The 20,271-nt window shown below is 61.5% G+C and overlaps 1 protein-coding gene across 2 annotated transcripts in view; it reads left to right on the top strand.

The window, feature by feature from the left end:
- Positions 1-10,315: 10,315 nt before the first annotated feature.
- Positions 10,316-20,271, top strand: part of GSE1 (Gse1 coiled-coil protein) — a 105,782-nt gene continuing 95,826 nt past the window's right edge. Inside the window, exon 1 of one of the 2 annotated variants that reach the window (XM_074582770.1) lies at positions 10,316-12,339. In XM_074582770.1, coding sequence (XP_074438871.1) covers positions 10,408-12,339 — 1,932 coding nt within the window. In that variant the 5' untranslated portion in view covers positions 10,316-10,407. The remainder of the gene's footprint in view (positions 12,340-20,271) is intronic. The other variant, XM_074582771.1, reaches the window with a different exon arrangement.

Here is a 20,271-nt window from a genome sequence, read left to right on the forward strand (position 1 = left end):
GGAACAGAGGCACCAGCACCAGGTGTCCGGGGTATGCAGAGGAGCATCCCCTGTGACAGCATCTCCCCCCATCTTGTACCGGCTGTGCCCGTGTCTCTGCCTCCGGTGGGGTCCTGGGCAATCGACCTGCTGCTCTTATTGTATTTGTGTATTTTTTTAATAGAGAGCGGTGCTGCTGGCTGGGAGCCCAGGGGGAAGTGGGCCCCAGGTGGGCTGGACATCAAGGTGCCATGGGGTAGGACTGCATCCCCCCAGGGCTGGCCGGTGCCGTCAGCCCGCGGTGCCTTTTCCGTGCTCAGCGGTCCTTTGGGGACAGGAAGGGCTGCATTGTAAGACGGCCTTCCAGGATTTCCTCCAGCGGTCCTCGGAGCAGGATGCGGCCATGCACCGGCTTCCAGGGGAACCTGCAGCCTGCAGGGATGCCGGGGTGGTCTGCGGACCCTCCACTGCTCCTTTCCAAGTCAGCTGCAGGGCAAGCCCAGGTCCTTCTGGTCCTGGTAATCCCAAGGGGACTCTGCAAAGCATGGGCTAATTCCCATGGCACTACGGAGGGCTGAGAGCCAGCAAGGAGCTGGGAGCCCCATCAGCCCCGACCAGCGCAGCCAACAGGCTCATTCACCACCCTGGCCCAAAAATGTTGTGTAAAGGAGGCAAGGAGGTCCCCAGCGCAGGCAGTTTAGCTCGCGTCTGCTCCTAAAGATGATCCTCGAGCATCGTTGGCTGTCTCACGGACCGGCATGTCAGCAAGAGCTCGGCCGGACGCGGAGCAGGGTGCCCCGGCGCTAGATCCCAAACTGCAGGGACCGCGGTGCAGCTTGTGAGGATGTGAGCGACGTGCTGGCGCTTCCAGGGGACTGGAGGCATCACCCCATCCCGAGCCTGCGTTGCAAACATGGGGACCGCCCCATCTCTGTCCCCGGCTTGTTTCTTTGTCCCTGGCCATCGCTGCTGGCATCTGCTTTCGCTTCCCCTTGTCACTATTCTTAGACCATTTCTGATCTTCCTTCCAATGCAGTCTAGGAAAGCGGGAGAGCAAAAGCATCCATTCGCAGGGACACAGAGGCCAGAGCCATCTGCTCCGGCAGCGCCACATCAGCCCAGAGCTGGGGCATCAACCGAAACCTCTCTGAGGGGTGCAGCGTCCTCCCCTGCCGCCGGCCGCGCGTGACATTGGCGCTGCCGCCCGTCCCCTGCGCCCGCTCCCTCCCCCCCGGCAGCACCAAGAAGGGCGATCCCTCGTTGCGGGGATTAATGCTTGCGTGCAACTTGCCTTGAGGAGCTCGGCACCTTGGCTTGGCGGCAGGGGGAGGAGGAGGAGGAGGAGGATTTGGCAGCCGGGAGTAGGGGGATTAGCAGAGATTTGTTGTATCTCAAGGAGAGGGGTGCCAAGTTTTACTTGCCGGAGCAGAAGTCCTGTGGCAGGGGACGCTGAAGGACGCTGCGTGTCCCTATCAGCCCGCTGCAGCGCCCGGGGCCTGGGGCTTTCTGCACGGGGGAGCCCGGGTACCGGTGCCGTAGGGAAATGCCGAATGCGACACTCCTTGGGATGGGCAGGAGGTTAAAACCAGCTTGGGTTTCAGCCGAACCCACGTGGTCCGGGTGTTAAAATGCCGTTGGGAGGGCAGTCCGTCGCTGGCGGGGAAGGGGGTGAGCTCGTACCCCCGGCGTTTCACCGGGCGGCGGGGCGAGCCTGCAACATCTTGTGTAACGAGGAGCGAGCATCAAAGGGAAATGCCTGAGCGAAGCAATAACCCACGCTAACAACAACAAAAAAAAAAACCCCTCTCCCCTTTCATTTCCCTCCCTCCCCTCTTGACCTTGAAGAATGCTGGAAGGTGTCATGTCATCAGCATTTCCCAGCCGCTGGGAGCTGGGGGGGGGGGGGGGGGGATTTTTTTCTTCCTTCGGGGCACCCTGCCAAGAATAACAGCCGACTCCAGCAGGTCGGCACAGGAAGGGAACGGCTGGAACCTGATTTGCAGTCAGACGCTCGGAGAGCCAGAACGCGTTTTATTGAAGAGGTCCCCAGGGAGGCATAAACCTTCCCCCCCCCGCCCCGAAAAAAAAAAAGGAGGGGGAAAAAAAAAAATCCTTTCCGATGAAGCTGTATTTTTTTTTTTTATACATATTTTAAAAAGCCTTTAAGATAAACTTGCTTTTAGTTCACATTGATGTACCACGGGGGTGGGAGCGGGGAGGAAGGAGGAGAGGTCGGGATGGGGACCCCATCCCTGGTGCACCCTGATTTGGGGCTGGGCGCCGGATGACGGTGCGTTTGCCCAATGGGATCTGGATTCACCTTTGCCTGCAGGGTGAGCGCATCCCTTGGGATGGATGCAACTAGCAGAAGTCAGAGCGAGACGCATGGGCATAATTCCTCCCGGGAAGGGAGTGTTCTTGCCCAGGAGGCAACCTGGGCACAGGTCAAGAAGTTCAGTGTCCCCCATTGTAACCGACGCTCCCAAGTCCGACCATGCTGCCTGTTAAACACCCACGGCTGGTGGCATGGGAAGTGTCCCCAGGGCAGGGACCGCTGGGCGCTCAGAGCATCCCTGCAGCCGGAAGGAGCGAATCCCTGCTGGAAACCCACATTTGGTTGGAAAAGCGATTAGCAGGACATAGGGACGCAATTGATCTGGACATATTGGACAGGGGCTGGTAAAGGAGGAGGTGCCCAGTCCACGTGGAAGCTGCAGGAGGATGGAGGGCTTCATGGCCAGAGATACCCGCCAGGCTGGGGAGGGGGCTCTGGGGGCTGATGATGCCTCTCGACAGGCACAAGGGCAGAAGGGCTCGGTACAGGGAAGGGATGAGCTGGGGGTTTTGGGAATTTGGGAGGTCTGGGCTCACGTTCCTGCAGATTATCCCCTTTGCCTCAGTTTCCCCAGGCGCGATGTCAGCATCCTGTGTCCGAAGGGATGTGTCCGTGGAGGCTGATGGGATCCAGCACCGTGCGGGGAAGGTGAGTCCAGGGTGGTGGGGATCAGCGCCCGCTTCACCTGCAGGGCCGGCACTTTCCTGTGCATCGGTACTCGCCACAGCAGGGCCAGACCCTGCACGGGCTGTGCTTACCGCTGCGGGCTTCTGCCCCATCATTGCCAACAAAAAACATCTCAATACCGAAGTTTCTCTTCTCGCCCTTTGGCTGCAGAAGGGACGATTGATTCCTGATCCCCTCCAGCCTGCATTTACCAACCTGCCTTGAAAAAAGAAAGAAAACAAAGCCCGTCCATCGCTTGGCCACCCGAAGGCAGAGGAGAACCTCCCAAACAAGCACTTCCACCAATTCTTAGAGCGAAGACACAGGCGGCAGCCCTTGATCTGCGGCCCCGGTGGCCAACCTGCTGAGCTAATCTCCTCCCGCAGCTCGCTAAATCCTGCAAGATGTTCCCAATAACGAGCAGGGGCCGGGCTCGGTTTGTTTGCAGAGCTTCATCCTTGGGGACATCTGGTACCCTCGGCTCCCCTGAGCTTCAGATAAGCAGCAGTTGGCTTTGGGGGAGCAGGGACCGCAGGTGTTCGCACCCCAGGGGGACATCACGGGGTGCCAGCAGGGTTGGGGTGATGACGGGTGACAGCCACCGGTGCCGGGATTCCCGGGTGCCGCTGGCTGGGTGCTGTGCTGACAGCTCGGCTCCTCCCGGCCGATCCGCATCCCGCTACCGGGAAGCCCCGGGGAGGAGCGGGGTCCCTGCTGCCGGCTCGCAGCCGGGGCCACGGGACGCGGTGAAGCCGAGCAGCTCTCCAGCTCCCTTTTAATTCCTTTCCCAGCTGCGTTGCCTCATCGCCATGACCAGGCTGTAACCGGAGCGGGTCAGCGTTTTGCTGATGGAATGTTTTTCCATCGGGAAATACCAATTTCTGTGGGAACATCTCAATTTTGACCAAATTTTTTCTTTTTTTTTTGGGAGGGGGGGGGGCGGGCGGGAGAAGAATACTTAAAAAGCAGGCCTTTCAAGGAGGTTTGCCTTCCTCCTAACCTTGCTTTTGAGATGAGCACGAAAGGGTGGGAGCGTTCAGGGTACATGCTGACATGGGAATAAAATTGGGGCTGAGGAAAGCCCTGAGTTGGGCTTCAAAAATGGTAAACTAGATTATTTTTTAAAAAGTCAGAATGGAGTAAACTGGCGTGCTAACCTCAGAAAGACTTCCAGTCTGGATTTGGGAGAAAGATTCAGCCTATGTTTCTCTCTCCTGCTGTATGTATACAGCTCGCGTTGCCTTTTCCCATGTGGCGCAACTTGGGCATCCCAGGCACTGCTGCATCTGCTTGGGTTGGACATCCTGGGTACCAGATCTTGGCAGGGGGGGAAAGACAACACCGAGGGGGATTTTTGGCTGGGCAGGAGTTGCCATCGTGTCCGCCTGCTTCCCAGGGGGACGAGGATGCCTAACTCCCTCCGGCTCTTTTGGATCTCCACCAGCTCCGTCCCCGGCTCCCTGCGGCTGCCCGGCGGGGCAGATGGCATCTTCGACTGGTGAATAACGGGCTGGGAATAGAAAGCTGAAACCAGAGACCGTGTCTTCCCGTTGCATCTTCAGCGTCATGTGAGAGGCTCCTTCCCTCCTGTCCCACTCGGCAGCGGCCAGGGCTTGCCTAGAAATAGCTCCTGGCGCTCACGCGGCAGAACCTCGACCTGCCGGGGAGCCGATGCCGTGCACAGCCCCGCCGCGGCTCCCTGCGTCGGTGGCCGAGCGGGCTCAGGAAATACTTTGAGCTTGGAAAACACTTTGTGCTGCCCGTGGAGGGGATGAAAAGTGGTTGGGATGGGTTTGCGTCCCAGGGAGGACACGGGGTGCGGAGTCCCTGCTTGGCACAAGCCCCCGAGGGCACTGCAGCGGCCCGGCTGCTGCTCCTGAATTTTTACTGCTGAGCAAACTGTTACTATTTGCACTGACAAACCTTTTCTTCCTTTTTTTTTTTTTTTTTCCCCTCCTCTCCCTCTCCTCTCCACCCTTTTTTAATAGCAGCCTCTAACAGCCACACTCATTCTTCTTTGTTGACACGGCCCTTTGGCATCAGCACTTGGCATTTGCAGAGCAGCTCGTTCTGGAAAGGAAAAGAAAAAAAAAAAAAACCTTTTAAAAAAAAAAAAAAAAAGGCAACCCGGCCCTTGTGCCTTGCAGGGGACGTGGCTCCCTCCTGCCTCGCAGGGCACGGTGCCACGGGGTGAATCAGCGCCCGGCCCCGGCGGGGGTGAGCCGGGAGGTGCGGAACAAGGTTAACGCCGCTGGATGCCCCACGCAGGGACTCGGAGCTGGGGCTGAGGGTGCTGGGTCTTCACTTCGCTTCCACGCGGGGGTCATGCGCTCCCACGCGCGCTCCTGTGCTCCTCCAGGCTGGGCCCTGGGCTCCCGCTCCGACCAAGCCACCGGCAACTGCTGGACCAGGCGCCGAATGCGTCCCCACGATGGCTTTGTCCTCTGGCTGTCGCAGGAGCAGCAATTTCTTTGCCGCAGCATCTCCGAAAGCGCTTGGCGGAGCAGAGCGGCTCCGGCTCAGCCGCAGCGTGTCCCTGCAGGGCTGCGGTGGCTGTCGGTGTCCCCCTCCCATCCCCAGAGTCACCTTTCTCCATCCTGTCTCGTCGGGACGGTCCCAGGTCCCAGCAGCATCCTTCCCTCCCAGGCATGGACCACCCTGCACCCTCCCTCACTGCAGACCCTGTGCTCCGGTCCACGGTTGCGGCTTCAGCACAGGATGGCTGCGTCCCCTTCCCCTCCGCTCGCCCCACAGCTCCTTGTCCCCTGCACACAGCCTTTCTCGGGTCATCTTTTTATTTTTTTTTTATTTATTTCAGGCTCCAAGCCGCGCCGAGGCAGATGTTCCTGCTCGCACCAGCCACGATCTTGGCTGAGAGCATCCTCGACTCACCTGCACGGCCGTGCAAAGGACCGGGGGAAACAGTTTACAAGCAGGAGAAAACCTGGCTGGGCTTTTCCAGCAAAAGAAAAAAAAAATCAATTGTGAAAGTAAAAAATAATCAAAGAAAGGTTAAAGCAGCAGATAAAGGATATATCCTGATTATTTCCAAGACCCAGCCCTATCTTTTCCATCTGAAAAAGCAACACCAACCGAGTGCAGAGATCAGTTTTTTTTTAAAAAAAAAAAAAAAGAAAAAAATGAAAAAAAAAAGGCTGCAGATAAAAATACGGCTGTTGAGTGCAGAGTTCAAGGTCATCGAACGCCAGGCCAGTGCCCCGGGGTCCCGCGGCTGTGTCCTGCCAGCCTTGCCCCCAGGCAGGTGACACCGCGGTGCTCAGGCTGGCTGCCCTGTGCCTCAGTTTCCCTGGGCGGCATAGCAGGGGTCGTCACCCGTGCCTGGGTGTGGTGGCATTTGTATGTCCCCGTTGGATTTTGAACAGGGATAACAGCCAGGCTGGGCTGCCCGGCACGGAGCCCTTCCCGGCCTGGGTTTGCTCTCCGGCAGGAGGCCGGGAGCCCACGGGCGGAGGTGGGAGCCCGGTCAGGCGCCGCGGCGAGGCAGCGGCTGTTCTGCCTCCCCGGCCGCGCGCGGCTGGGAATTGCCTCCTTGGAGAAATATTCCCTTTTCAAACACCAGACCCCGCGGAGGATTATCCGGAGGGGGTGGCTGGGGGAACAGTCACGCTGTCTCGAAGGCACTGTGTTGTTTGAAATGCTCTTTAAGGCACTTGATGACTCACAGCAACAGCTGGAAGGAATAAGCAGTTGGTAATTTCCATATTAACCTCCTGGTCCTGGGGATGGGGGGGGATCTGCAGCACGTGCCCGCTCGTGAGGGTGCCGCGGCACCTCGCCGGCGTCTTGCGAAGTGGGTGCTGCTGGGCACCGTCCTGCAGTGCCCAAGGGGCCGCAGGGACGGGAAAGGGGATGAGGATGGGGTTGGGGATAGGGATGGGGATGAAGATGAGGATGGGGTTGGGGATGGGGACAGGGATGGGGTTGGGGATGGGGACAAGGATGAGGATGGGTTGGGGATAGGGATGGGGATGAAGATGAGGATGGGGTTGGGGATGGGGACAAGGATGAGGATGGGGTTAGGGATGGCGATGAGGTTGGGGATGGGGTTGGGGATGGCGATGAGGATAGGGTTGGGGATGGGGATGAGGATGGGGATGGGGATGGGGATGGGGATGAGGATGGGGGTGGGGATGGGGATGAGGATGGGGATGAGGATGGGGTTGGGGATGGCCCCAGCACCAGGCAAGGCTGCTCATGTATCCATCCCGAGCCCCGACCCGGTGCGATGCAGGGGAGCACCACACCACGAGGCCACTCAGGGCTGTTTGTACAGCACCTTGCACAACCAGCGCCGAGCTCTGTCGCAATATGGTCACGCAGCGGCTGTTCATCCCCTGCCTTGTAAGGGACATCTGTCCCTGGGGTTTGCCTTCGTGCAAGGGGACGATTCTGCATTGCGAGCCAGCAAGGAGGTCTAAGTTGGGCGCGGTGAGGATGTTTGCCTCCTGAACCTGGACCGCAGCCATCCAGCTTGAGAGAGGAGCCGTCCTGCACCGCATCCCGCTCCGTCTGCATGGCATCCCGCTATCCCCACAGCATGGGGCTCGGAGGAGCGGACCTGGCTGTCACCATCCCCAGCCCCCCGGATCGCTTTAAAACGACGGCTCTGGCAGGAGGGCTGCGCGCCGGCGGGAGCCGCGGTGGAAAATCCTGTGCTAGGCTCGCCTGGATCCCCGCGCGCCCCGGGGGAAGCGTTTGCCGCCAGGGCATATGTTTTCAGTTCTTGCCGAGGCCGACTTGAGAAATTTTCTCTCCCTCCCAGCTTCTCTGTTGCAAACAGCAACCGCAGGGCCGGGGCGGCACAGGGTGATAAATGAGCTGCTCTGTCCCTGCGCAGCCGAGGCCCGGGAAGCTGCTCCGAGGCAGGCTGTGTCCCGGCGGGATGCGGGGGGGAGCTGGGGGCTCGCGGCACCTCCGGAGAGCGGCACAGGGTGGGGGGAAGGGGGGGTGTTGGTGTTTTGGGGCAGGATGGGGAGGCGGAGGGGGGGGTCTGGCCCTGCTGAGCTCTGGTCCTTGAATGCAGCGCGTTGTTTTCTCGCCCATCTGCGGAGCAGGCGGGAGAGCATCTGTCGGCCGCGCTCGAAGGGTGGGCTGAGCCGGCGGCTGCGTCTCCCCCGGGAGCTCCGGCTGGGCAATCGGGGGCAGCCCTGGACCACGCTCCCCCGGGAAAACCCAGAGGTAGCGGCGGCAAAGGGTGCCAGGATGGGGTGAAGCATTCCCCGATCTGCTGCTGCTGCGCAGAGTTCAGGGACCCTATGCCGCCCGGATGGCCCCGTCCCACCAGGGAAAAGGGGTGACGCTGAGAGGCCACATGCACCTTTAAAGAGCATCTGAGTCACGTCCACCCTGACACGCGCAGCGCTCCCCACGCCCTCCGTGCATAGAGCCAACGCCACATCAGGCCTATAAATAAATAAAATATAATGAGGCCCTGCTGTCTTCTGGAAACCCCTGAAAAAAGCCCCGCAGAGCCAGTTCTCCCAAGGTATCGTGTTCCCCGCTTTGTGTGTCGCCTCCCACCCCCCCCCCGCTTCTTTATTGCCGGAGCCATCTGCGTGGAAACCGGATCCGGGTCCCCGAAGAGCCCTCCTGCCCCCTGCCCGCGCTCCAGCTGATGTCACACAATCTGTTTGATCTCACGGCCAGTTGCCGGGGAGCGCTGGACGCCGTCACCCGCAGTCCGGGTGGGAGATGACATCAAGGGGTTGTCAGCCCAAGGGGGGACACAGCCAGGGTGCCCCGAGGGCGAGGACTGTGCTCGCACCGGGGGCGGGGGGGGGGGGTGATGGGGAGCGGGGACGATGTGGCTTCCCCGCATCAGCCGGGTGTCCCGACGCGTGGCTTGGGTGTTCAGCCCATGATCCCGCCTGTCCCTCTGTCCCTGCGTCCTGTCGCAATTACCGACCTTGCCTCTTTGGGTTTGATCCTGCACAGCACCCTCCTTCAGCAGGACGGGCTCAGGGCTTTGTAAGGACAGGACCGGGGACGTTGCAGTGACTTGCCATGAACTCAAACTCAACAGTTCTGCCGGGAGCAGGCTCCTTCATAAAATGACTGCTTGAAAAATATCCTTATGGCTGCTAATATATTTTTTTAACCGGGAGAGCGGTGCCGAGCCGGTGGGTATGCTGACTAGGTGCTCGGGCGGTTAATAAGTCAGGTTTAATTGTGGCTGGACCTCGGTACAGTTTGCACTTCCGCGGTGCCTATTGTCCAAGGACAGCAAAGTGCTTTACAAGCGTTAAATCTTATCGCAGGCTGCAAGGCAGGTAAGGATATACCGGGATTATTGCATGCGTCGCTGAAACGTGGCCAACTCTGGCTGGGAACACATCAGCTATTTACCAGTGAGTGGCAAAGCGATGCAGCATTTTAGGACCGAGCGGGAAATAGAATCTGGTATTGAACTGGAACAGCAGCAGGACTTTTTTAAACGTGAAATAAATTACCGGGGCTGATCGGTGGTCGGGACACGGAGTTAACGGCTGGTGGGTGGGCAGGGATGTGGTGGGCAGGGATGTGGACGGTGCTTTCGGCAAAGCGCCGTGGGATCTGTCCTGCCGGTGTGAACCTGGGCACGGTGCCTTTTTTTTGGGGGGGTTGGGGGCCTGCACAAAAAGCCGTGGCGTGGGGAGGGGGGCCGCGGGTGGAAGAGCGGTGATGGAGGGGGAGGCAACAACGCCGGGGGGGGGGGGCGGGGGGCTGCTGCGCGGATCCCCGCGTGGGGCCGCTTATAAACCCCCTCGATGGGGTGGGTTTGTAAATACAGACACCCCCACACACACACACACACACACCGACCCCCCCGTGGGGTCCCTTCGCCCCCCCGCTCCGCGGCGGCTGCCGCAGCTCCGAGCCGCCCCAGCCGGGCTGGCGGCAGCCGGGCGGAGGGGGGGGGGGGGCGGCAGCGGCTCGTTCCTCCCCCCTCGGCTCCCCCCGTGGCGGGCAGGTCGCGGCGGGCGGGGGGGGGGGGGGGGGGGGGGGGGGAGACCGGGGAGGAGCCGGGCCGGGGGCGCCGGGGCCGGGAGGCGGCCGGCAGCCGCCCTTCCTCCGCGCCGCCAGCGGGACCCAAACTTTCGCACCGAACTTTTATTCCGGTTTATTTTGTTGTTTGGGGATATTTTGCGTTGCGGTGGCGGTGGGGTTGTTTGTTGTTTTTTTTTTTATTATTTTTTTTGTTGGTGTTGTTGGGTTTTTTTGGTTTGTTTTTTTTTTTTTTTCCTTTCTCCGCGGCGGGAGGAGGCGGGCGGGCGGCGGGGGGGGAGCGTATGTGAGAGAGAGAGAGAGAGAGAGTGTGTGTGTGTGTGTGTGTGTGTGTGTGTGTGTAGGGGGGGGGGGAGCGCTCCACAAACCCGCCCCCCGAGCCTGCGTGTCCGGCGGAGCCGCGGGATGAGCCGGGGGCGGCGATGAGCGCGGCGGGGCCGGGGGCGGCGGCGGCGGCGCCGCTCTCCCGCAAGCAGCGGCTGATGGCCGCGCTGGCGGCCGGCGAACCGGCGGCGGGCGGCCCCGGGGCTCCCCAAACCCCGGCGCCACCCCTCTGCTGCTTCATCTGCGGCGGCGGCATCAGCCGCGGCAAAGAGCTCAAGCTTCAAGTGCGACCCCCCCGCGACCACCGACCCTTCTTCCCCTTCCTCCAGCACCAGGAGCCGGCGCCCGGCGCCCGCGCCGTCTCGGCGGAGGGCTGCGCCTTGGTCTGCGCCGTCTGCCGCTGTTTCCTGGGCGAGCAGTGGGACTCCTTCGAGCGCAGCCGCACGCCGGTGGAGAAGCGCATGTACTGGCTCAAACGGCCCCATCAGTGCGAGGCGGCGGCGGCGGCGGCGGCGGCGGCGGGGGGAGCCGGGCTGCGGCGGGGGGCGACGGGCTGGGACCCCGCCGCGCCGCCGCGCCGCCCCGCCGGCCCGGAGGAGGAGGAGGAGGAGGAGGAAGAGGAGGAGGAGGAAGGGCCGGCAGCCGGCTCCGACCTCTCCGAGCTCTCCGACGCCGAACCCCTTTCCGAGCCCGAGGGGGCGGGCGGCGGGGCGCGGACCCCCCCGGCGGCGGCGGGCAAGCGGGGGCCGCCCTGCTGCTCCTCGGAGGACAGCGAGATCAACATCACCAGCGAGGAGGAGGAGGAGGAGGAGGAGGAGGAGGAAGGCAGCGAGCGGGCCGGTTGGGCGTCGGGCACCGCCTGCTACATCTGCGGCAGCCCCTTGTCACCCGCCACCCAGCACCGCGTCCACGTCCAGAAGCAGGAGAAGACCTCGCCGGCACCCTTCTTCCCCTTCCTCTGGCTGCACAGCCCTCCGCCGGGCGCCCAGCCCCTCTCGCCCGCCGGCAGCACCCTGGTGTGTCCCTGCTGCTTCGCCTCCCTCATGCAGCAGTGGCAAAGCTTCGAGCTGGCCAACGTGCCCGTGCTGCAGCGGCTCTACGTGGTGCCCCTCAACGCCGGTGCCATGCCCGCCAAGGGACGGCGAGGGCTGAAGGAGGATGGGGTGGGCGCCCCGCCGGCCCCCGAGGCTTGCTACCTCTGCGGGGAGGAGTGCGGCAAGGAGGCGAGACCGGTGGCGGCCAAGATCACCAACGGCAATGCGAAGAGCACCATGCATTTTCCCTTCCTCAGCCTCCTGCCGTGCCCGCCCAGAGCCAAGGGGCTTAACAAGCACTGGGAGGTGAGCAGCTGCCGCAAGTGCTTCGGGGTCCTGCAGGACCTGTGGGCCATGTACAGGGCCTGCCACAATGAGGAGCTCATCACCTCGGTCCAGAGCTTCCTGGGGAGGTACCACCAGGTCTTCTCCGCCGGTGACTCCAGCGGCCTGGCCGGCCACCCTGCAGTCAAGCCTGGTCCCACCTCTGTCTGCTACATCTGCGGGGCCGAGCTGGGAGCCGGCAAAGAGTTCCAGCTCAACGTCAACCCGCCGGGACGATTTGGGGAGAAGGAGCCCTTTTTTCCCTTCCTGACGGTCTACCCACCTGCCCCACGGGCCAGACCGGCCGACTCGACCGGGCTGGTGGCCACCTGCGTCCTCTGCTACCATGACCTGCTGGGGCAGTGGCTGCAGCATGAGGGCAGGAACTCCCACCACCCCAGCAGCGCCTGGTCCCGGCAATACAAAGTGGAGACCTTCGTCTGCTTCTTCTGCCGGCAGGAGAAGAAGCGATGCCTTGGATTAAAAGCGGTTCAAGTGGCCAGGCTCCCCGTCTTCCTCTACACCCTCCGCATGGCCAACAGCTTGCTGGTGGATGACGGGAAGCAGCTGACCATCGGCGCTTGTGCCGAGTGCGGTGCCGTGGTCCTGGCTGGCAAGAGCATGACCCCGCCGGAGCTGCTGGTGGCGGCACCCCCGGCTCTCCTCCCCAAGGTAAGGCGGTTGGCCCGGACCCTGTCCCTCCCCTCCCAGCATTTCCCAGCTCCCATCGAGGAGGAGGAGGAGGAGGAGGAGGTGGAGCGGTGACATAGATGGATGCTCTCCTTTCGGGTCTGGTCCCTGGGGGCAAACGCTGATGGATGGGGTGCCTTTAGCAATGAACTTTTGGAGCTGTCAAGCTGCGAAGGAACAGATAAAAATCCTTCCAAGAGGTGGGGAGAGCCAAGACCTGTCCTGTTGCAGAAGCGTGTGTCTGTGTTACTGGCGCCTGCTCTCTCGCAGCCCTGTGCGAGGGAGGTGGGGGCCAGCACAGAGGAAATCCTGACCCGTGGAGGGTGATCGGAGGTGCCGGAGGGGAGGGGAGGGCTGGCCAGCCTGCCCTCCATGGCAGCATCCTTGGAGAGCTGGAAGGAGCGCGTGGCCTCCGCAGGAAACTTCCCAAGTTATCTCCAGTTTTATAAGGCGCCTTAATCAAAGGGTTTCCCCTCGGAGAAACCCCAGCCCTGGGGGTGGGCTGGTGTGTGGGCTTGGGGCTGGGCGCCCCCCACCTGTGCTGCTCTGGTTATCCTGCAGCGAGGGACCCCCAGGCAGCATCCCCCCACACCTCCAGCCCCCTGCGCCCCCCGAGCCACCGCCATGGAGCCCTGAAGGGCGTCATGGGTGTCATTGCCCGGGTGCTGCCGGTTTCCCAGGTTGCTCTTTCCCGCACCTCCCGCTGGGGCTGCACAGGGTGCTTCGGGGGCATCACCTAGAAAGCGGCACGGCAGAGCAAAAGTTTACTAGTCACAAGCTTGCCGTTTCTCGCGGGATGGGGGAATAACTGCTTTTACCCCCAAATTCCCCGCTTGGAGGAGCGTGCTGGAGAGCCGCTGCTGTGTGTCTGCAAACCAGGCCCCAGGCCGGACTCCGTAAAATGCCAGCATCCTCCATCCCCGAGTTCGTTTTCAAAGCCTTTCGGCTCCGTTCATAGCCAGAACCCTGCGGCTCTCCGAAGCGCTGGCATTTTCTTTAGAAATGTAAACCAGCCCTTCCAAGACAGCGCTCCTTTTCTCTCTGGTCGCTCTCCCTTGGCTGGTTACAAATATAATTTTCCGTTCAGCCGTGCCGGTTCGTGAGCCTGGAGTGGGGGACGCTGCTTGGAAAGCCACCGGGCAAGGAGCTGTACAGACCAGAGGGTCGGCGCGTGTGGCACTGGCACGGAGAGTGCAGGATGGTGCAGGAGCTGGGTTTCCTCCAGAAACCATTGCTTTTGGGTGGTTTCTCCAGGCTCCATGAGCCCGAGCCGGACGTTCCCAACATCATCTCAGGTCATTCGTGGATGGAGATGATTTATTTTCAGGCTCGCCCGCGTGGGAGTCCGCTTCCAGCCACCGCCACTTGCCGTGTGCGGAGGGGTCTGAGACGGTGGAGACTTTCTGGATGTTGGAGCCAGTGCGGGGCTGCTTGGCTTGCGATGTCCGTGGGGTCATAGCCACGCTGTCCGTCTGTCCGTCCCCTGGTCTGTTGGCATTTGCAAGGTGCTGGAGCCCTGGCTGGCTGGTGGCCGTGGAGGGCTCGGAGTCAGGCGAGCATCCCGGGGGGGTGATGCTGGGGTGATGATGCTCCAGCAGAGCCCGGGTGGGTGCAGCTGGTGACGGGGGGCAGCATCCGCGTGTCCCCAGCTGGTGTTTCACTCTTCTGCCCCGCTAGTGTCCCTGGGCCACATCACAGGGACATTATGGACAGCAATTCTGTCCCAGCTTGGATACCAGCATTGGGTGCTTCCTGCAGGGTTTGTTAGTGCCCCCCCAGAGCCCGGCATTTCTCAGGCATGCCAGTCCTCGTCCCCCGCTGGCCCCAGCCCCAGACTCCCCCTTGGGCTCCTGCCTGCGGCCCCGTCTCCGACCCGAGCGGCTCTGAAAAGCTTTTGTGTGGGGTTATGAAAGGCGGAGGGGGAGGAGGAGGAGGACGCGGAGGGTGTCCTGGGGAAAGGATGCTATTCAGTTCCTCCCTCTTGTTCCTGCGTTTGCTAATGAGCAAATTAAGGGGCTGCTACAAGGGGCAGGGTGGCAGGAGGCAAGGCAGAGCTTTTCCACTGGGAAGCTGCCTGGGCGGGGGGGCGGTAATGGCTGGTCCAGGGACCATTTTGCTTTGCCGGGCTCTGCCATGTCCTGGTGGTGACTCTGGCTGGCCAGAAGGTCCTCTCGCCTTTTCGCTCCTCGTCTCCGCATACTTCCCATCAGGCGGAGACCTCGCAGATGTCAGGGTTATTTAAAACATGGCTTAGTGCTTGGGTAGGGTGCTTGGCTAATTTAACCGTACCCTCGTTGGGCCACGCTGCCTGCTGGAAGTCACCCCCGGGGAGCCTTTCATTCTTGTGTGACACTCAGATCCCCGTTAGATGGGACCAGGCAGGAGGGAATAAGCCCAAGGGATTAAAACCATCTCCCTGTTCCTTGCTTTTCCACACACCCAGGATTGGCAACCCCCCTGCCACGTAGAGCTGGTGGCTTGCCACTGTCCTGCTTGCAGGCGGTTGACCTACGTGGCCCAAAGTTTGAGGCACTAGATCATCACAAAAAAAAAATGCCACCAGATGCCCCCACATCCCCGTGTATTAGCAGGGCAGCAGAGCAGGATGGGGCTCAGGTCCTCTCTGTAACAGCTGGGAGGTGCTAACGAGGGAACCCCACACCTGAGGCTCATCAGGAGGGCGGAGGCTCCAGTATTTTAGGTGGGGTGGTGGCTCTGGTCTGGTTTGGTGTTGGGAAGCAGTGGGGCAGGTGATGCTCTGTGGAGGTGCGGTGGTGCTTGTGGTCCTGCCTGCTGCAGGAGGGTCTCCTGGAGGTAAGCTCTGCCTGGCGGAGGGGCTGCTGCAGAAACCTGGCTCTTGGTGGATTGTGTGGGGCGGGTTTGGGTTCTCCCACCAGGAAAAAAAATGGCAGCGCTGAGCTTTGGTAAGGGTACGCTGGCAGGGGTGTCCTTTGGCTTCCCACCCTTGGTCCCCTCCCAGGTGTGCAGATGCGTGCCGTGAGAATGCATCCTCTTCCCAGCTGTGCCCCTTGCAAGGGGGATCCGTGTGGGTCCATGCACCCGTTGGTGCAGGGCTCCTGAGTTTGGGGTGGCCGTGCTGCTGCCAGGTATGATGGCTTGTCCTCCTGATCCCGAGAAGCCTCCGGTGCATCCCACCACCGAGCCCCTGCCGCCGGCCGGGAGGAGCCGTCTCCCTGGGGTGCTGCGGGACAGGCAGCTGCTGGGAGCAGAGCAGGTGTTGGGGATGGTTGCTTCGGATAAACCATAAAATACCCAGGTTTGGGTGGCGTCCGGGGGTGATGCTGCCCCATGTCCCTGTCCGGCTGTGCCTGCTAAGGCCACCCCTCGAGCCCTCCTGCCCTCTCTAAGGGGATGAAGGGCTGCGTCCCCGGCGGTCCCAGGTCAAGGGCTGCTTGTGCCCGGCCTGTTTTCTGTGCTTACTCCAATCCCTTCTCTCTGCCAGCCCTGGGAAAAACTTCCCCAGCCTTTCCGACTCTTCCCATCTTCGCCTATCAACGCCCTTGCTGCAGTTGTGTATCTGTATAAGTGAGTCCTGTTGGTTGGTATTTTTGTTTGTTTGTGGTTTTTTGGTTTTGTTTTGTTTTTCTCCTGCATGCAACTTTTTTGCAAATACGCTCAGGTTCCCGGAAGGCTCTCAAATCCCACCGTGAGCTGTTTCTGTTTCGCTCGGGTGCCGCGTGATGCCGTGTGAGATTTGCGGCTGGTGCCCTCCTGCTCCTTGGGAGGACCCAGAACTTGCTGCCGTGTCTCCAGCCCTGTCCTCAGGCTGGTTTCTGAGCATCACCTGGCGTTTTCCACGTCCCGTTCCTGCTTTGCTGTCCCGGCAATGGGACAGCCAGGTCCCGTTGTGTGGGGCTGTGCCCGGCAGGCCACAGTCAGGCTTGTGGGGCTGAGTCCGCTGCATTGATTGCGTTGATCCCCCCCAGCCCAGCTGGGGATTTGGCCCCATTTTTCAGTTTACGAGCTCCAAAGGTCACGCTGCGTTTCCAAAGCGCTATGTCGAGCTTCCAGCTGTCGGTGGGCATTTTCTTTCTGCCTTTTTTTAAAAAAGCTTTTGGGCAAACATCAAAAGAGTTGTTGCGTTCTCGACTAAACCTTGTCCCACGGATGCTGAGCCATGGCAGAAACCCCCGAATGCCCCGAAAGCAAACCCAGGAGGTGGAGGGTGATGCCTGACCCTCCTCCAGCATTGCACCGGGCCGTATTCCCAGTTGAGGGTATGGATATTTGGGTGTATCGCAGCATGAAAAATAAGAACCCTACGCAGGAAGGGTCCCAGGTGGTGGCCAGGCAGGCAGGACCTCCGGCTCGTTTGCATCTCTTTATTAATTTTGAAGCAAACCAAACACCTTCTAGGGGATGGCAGTGTTTTGAGTGGCTGCACTTTCCCTGCCAAGTCGACGGCTCCTCTGTGCGTCCCCGGCCCGGGCTTCATGTGTGGGCTGCATCAGGCTTCTGTTTGTCCCTTAAACATAAGGGAGGAGCAGAACCGGTCTCATTCATCTCAATTTTTCGGCTTCCAGCTCGGGTTGGCTTTGGTGGTAATATCTGTGCTTGTGCCAATTTTTGCCATCACTAATTCTCGCCGATATAGAGCAGAATGAGGCCGAGGTATTTTAAGCCGACTGTATTGGGATAGACCTGGTTTGTTTGCAGCATATGTCTATGTAAAGATGTTGTTGGGTTTTTTTTTTTTAGCAAGGCTCGGGTTGTCTTTCAGCAAAGCAGCTTCCTCCGCAGCGCCTGCTGCGGCTGCCACCGACCCGCTCCGGCATTTTTCGGATGAGCTCTCCATCCCGGCACGGAGGTGGCAATATAATCGTGATATGACTTCATGTCTCGGGGCACGGCGTCCCGTGGGATCGTGTTCCCGGATGGCAAACAAAGAAACAACACGAGGAAAAATGTGCCGCTTGCCTTTTTTTTTTTTTTTTTTTTTTATTTGCTGCCGATGAGGTCAGGGCGGGTTTGGTATGTACCCAGCCGGGCTGGAAACCTGCGCCCATCCATCCCTCCTCATCCTCACCCTCGGCTTAGGCTGGTTCAGAGTCACCCCGTGGGTTGGTGGCTCATCCCCCCCATGTCTCTAGCCGGGGGGGACAGCAAAGGGGCTTTTTGCCTTGGCCAGGCTGACCTTGCTCTACCAGCTGTCCAAAATACCAGGGCTCCTGCGCCGCTGCCAGCCGCCGTGTCCTCCAGACCTTGTGCTGACTCCACAGCTCACCAGCTGGCTGCTATATATTTATTTTTTATCCACTTCCCCCCCCACCAACCCCGCCTCCGCCGCTTCACCCCTTGCCTTCTCTCTGCCTTTCCCAAAAGCAGCAGCGGGAGCCCGGCAGTCCGAGCGCTGCCTCTCTCCTGCGGGCACCTGCCAAAAAACGCTGGCCTCAAATGCGTACTGCCCAGGAAACCCTGCCTGCACCCCGCCCCCGAAATATCCCCCGCTGCAATATCCCCCCCCCCCCCCCACCGCCCCAGGCCCCTTTCCCGGGGTGAGGGACCGGCTCCGCTCTCATCCCCTGCGATGAAAACGCTTTCGCAACCGCTGAAGCATCTCGCAGCAGCCTCCCTGTCTGCGCCTCGCGCGAAGCCCCGGCCAAGTCGGGAGATGGAGTAGAGGGACGGACGGACGGCTCTGGCTGTGGCGGACGGACAGATGTTTTGTCCAGATACTTGGCCTTTCTCGGCCGTCCGGGAAGCACGGTCGCGGAGGGCAGCCCGGGATGCTCTTTGGCCGCTTCCCAGCGAGGAGGAACCTCCCCGCAGTAGCAGCGTGGGCGCCTGGTTTTGCAACCCCGGCGGTGATGGCAGGAGACGGCTTTTCACCGACCTCTGCCCCCCCCGCTGCACCAGCGGGGTCCTGTGCCAACACCCCCGCCGCCATCATCTTCCTCGGGAGCTGAGCAGGGGCCAAGGAGCTTGTCTCCATCTCCTGAGCAGGCTTTGGGGACCCGTGAGGTTTTGGGGACAGCCTGGGTTTTGGGGTGCAGAGCCCAGCTGGTTTGCCGGGAGCCCGTTTGCACCTCGCTGGCTGTGATGGGTGCCCGCAGCACCCTGGGTCTGTGCCTGGGCTTTTTTTTTGGGGGGGTGTGGGTGGTCTGCTTGCTCCCTGTCAGCACCTTTGGCATTTGCTCCTCTGAGGAGGATGCTCCCTGGGGCTCCTTGGCTCCCCAGGAAGGGCCATTGGCCGAATAGCTCCTGTTGGTCCCATGCTGCTGGGCAGCATCTGGCCAGATGTTGCCCCTTTCTCCCTGCAGCAAAAGACCTGTGCCACGCACTGGGGTCCTGGGCTTGAAGGGATGGCGTGGACATGTCCCTCTGGTGTGTCGGGGGGGACACGCTGCCCTCCTTGGGGACTGCCAGGTCTTAGGGTGGACCTTGCAGGGGCAAATCCGGGAGGGTGGTGGGGCAGGAGCATCCCGGTGCGTGGGGAGCAGGGTGGGGGCTGAAGGTGGAAGAAGGGGTCGGCTCCTGTTTTTGCTCCGGGAGGAGGAGGAGGAGGGCATTATCTGGGTGCACTTTGCAGCCTGGCATGATCATGACGCTGCTTCTCCCTCTATTTTCTGTATTTTCCTCCCCGGCCTTCCACGTTAGTGCGAGTGCTGCTGGGCTTTAGTAGCTCTCAGGAGACTGAAATCATCTGTTTACCCGTGGAGCTGGCGCGTTCGGAACAGCAGCTGCCCTGGCTTTCCTTCTCCAACCTGCCGGCCCGACGCGAGGTGCCTGTGCCGAGCCTGCCGTGACCCGCACCGGGGCAGGGCGAGCCCTGCAGCCACCCTGGGCCACCTCGCACGGCATGTCGGGGGCACGTGCAGAACGGGGCTGGGGGTGTCCGTGCCATCGTGCTGCAGAACTGCCGAGATGCTTTTTCGGTGCCTATACACGAGCATCGGTGCTGGATGGGCCGTTCCCGGTTGCAGCGTGGACCCGCCGTGGGATTTACCAGGGGTTATTCAAGCCCTTGCACACAAACTCAGGAAATGGCCGTCTGGCCCCGGTGCTGCCTCTTCCCGCCGGCTTCCGGCAGGTCCGGCCACGGCGTCGCCCACCCCGGTACCCGGGGAGAGCCGGGTGCTGCCCTGGCGGACAGGGGTGAGCGGCAGGGTGATGGGTCTTGGGGCTGGCTTCGACAGGGGGAGCGCGGGGAGGGTCCCGGCACCCCCGGTGAGGGATGTGGAGGGGGACAGGAGGGATCGCGGGGACCGGTTTGCATCCCGTGCTCTCTCCCAGTGAATTTCTGTCTTCTAGTTTAGAGCTAAACCAAGGCTGAGCGCCCGCTGGGGCGCAAGGGGAGGTCATTAGGGGAGGCGGGTGGGTGGTGGTGACCCTGCAGCCGGTAGCGCCCCCCCGCTTTGCCGTGGGGACGGGCAGCTGTGGCCGGAGGGCAGGAGGGTGGTGGCGGTTTCCAGACAGGGAGGATGCCAGGGTCAACCCAGTACAGAGTCTGGGCTGTTCCTTGGGCTGCGTGTCCCTCCGTGACCCTCCTCAAGGACGTGTCCTGGCACGTGTGTCCCTGGCACCTGCTGCTTTTGGGGCTGGGGGGCATCTTGCCCCTTCGAGTCCCAGCCGGGGCTGGGTGCCTGTCCCTGCGGGTCCCACCGCACCCCCTGGCACAGCCCAGGCTCTGCTGCAGCCCTGTGTTGGGTGGTTTCCCCCATTGAGCCCCCCCCAAATGGTTTTGAACATTCCCCCCTGGCTTTGCCCCCTCCTTGTGCATCAACTGGTGGCTTGGAGTGGGTGTGTGGGGGGGGGGCCACCAGCAGCCACCTCGGTCCCCAAGGAGCTGGACACGAGGACGCTGCGGTCGCTGGCAGGGACCTTGGAGCAGGGAACATTTTGGTGACAGCCAAGGCGTCAGCCTCTGGCTCGGCGGTCTGCAGCCGCAGCGGG

This window comes from Larus michahellis, chromosome 4 (genome assembly GCF_964199755.1).
Source record: "Larus michahellis chromosome 4, bLarMic1.1, whole genome shotgun sequence".
Lineage (NCBI taxonomy): Eukaryota > Metazoa > Chordata > Aves > Charadriiformes > Laridae > Larus > Larus michahellis.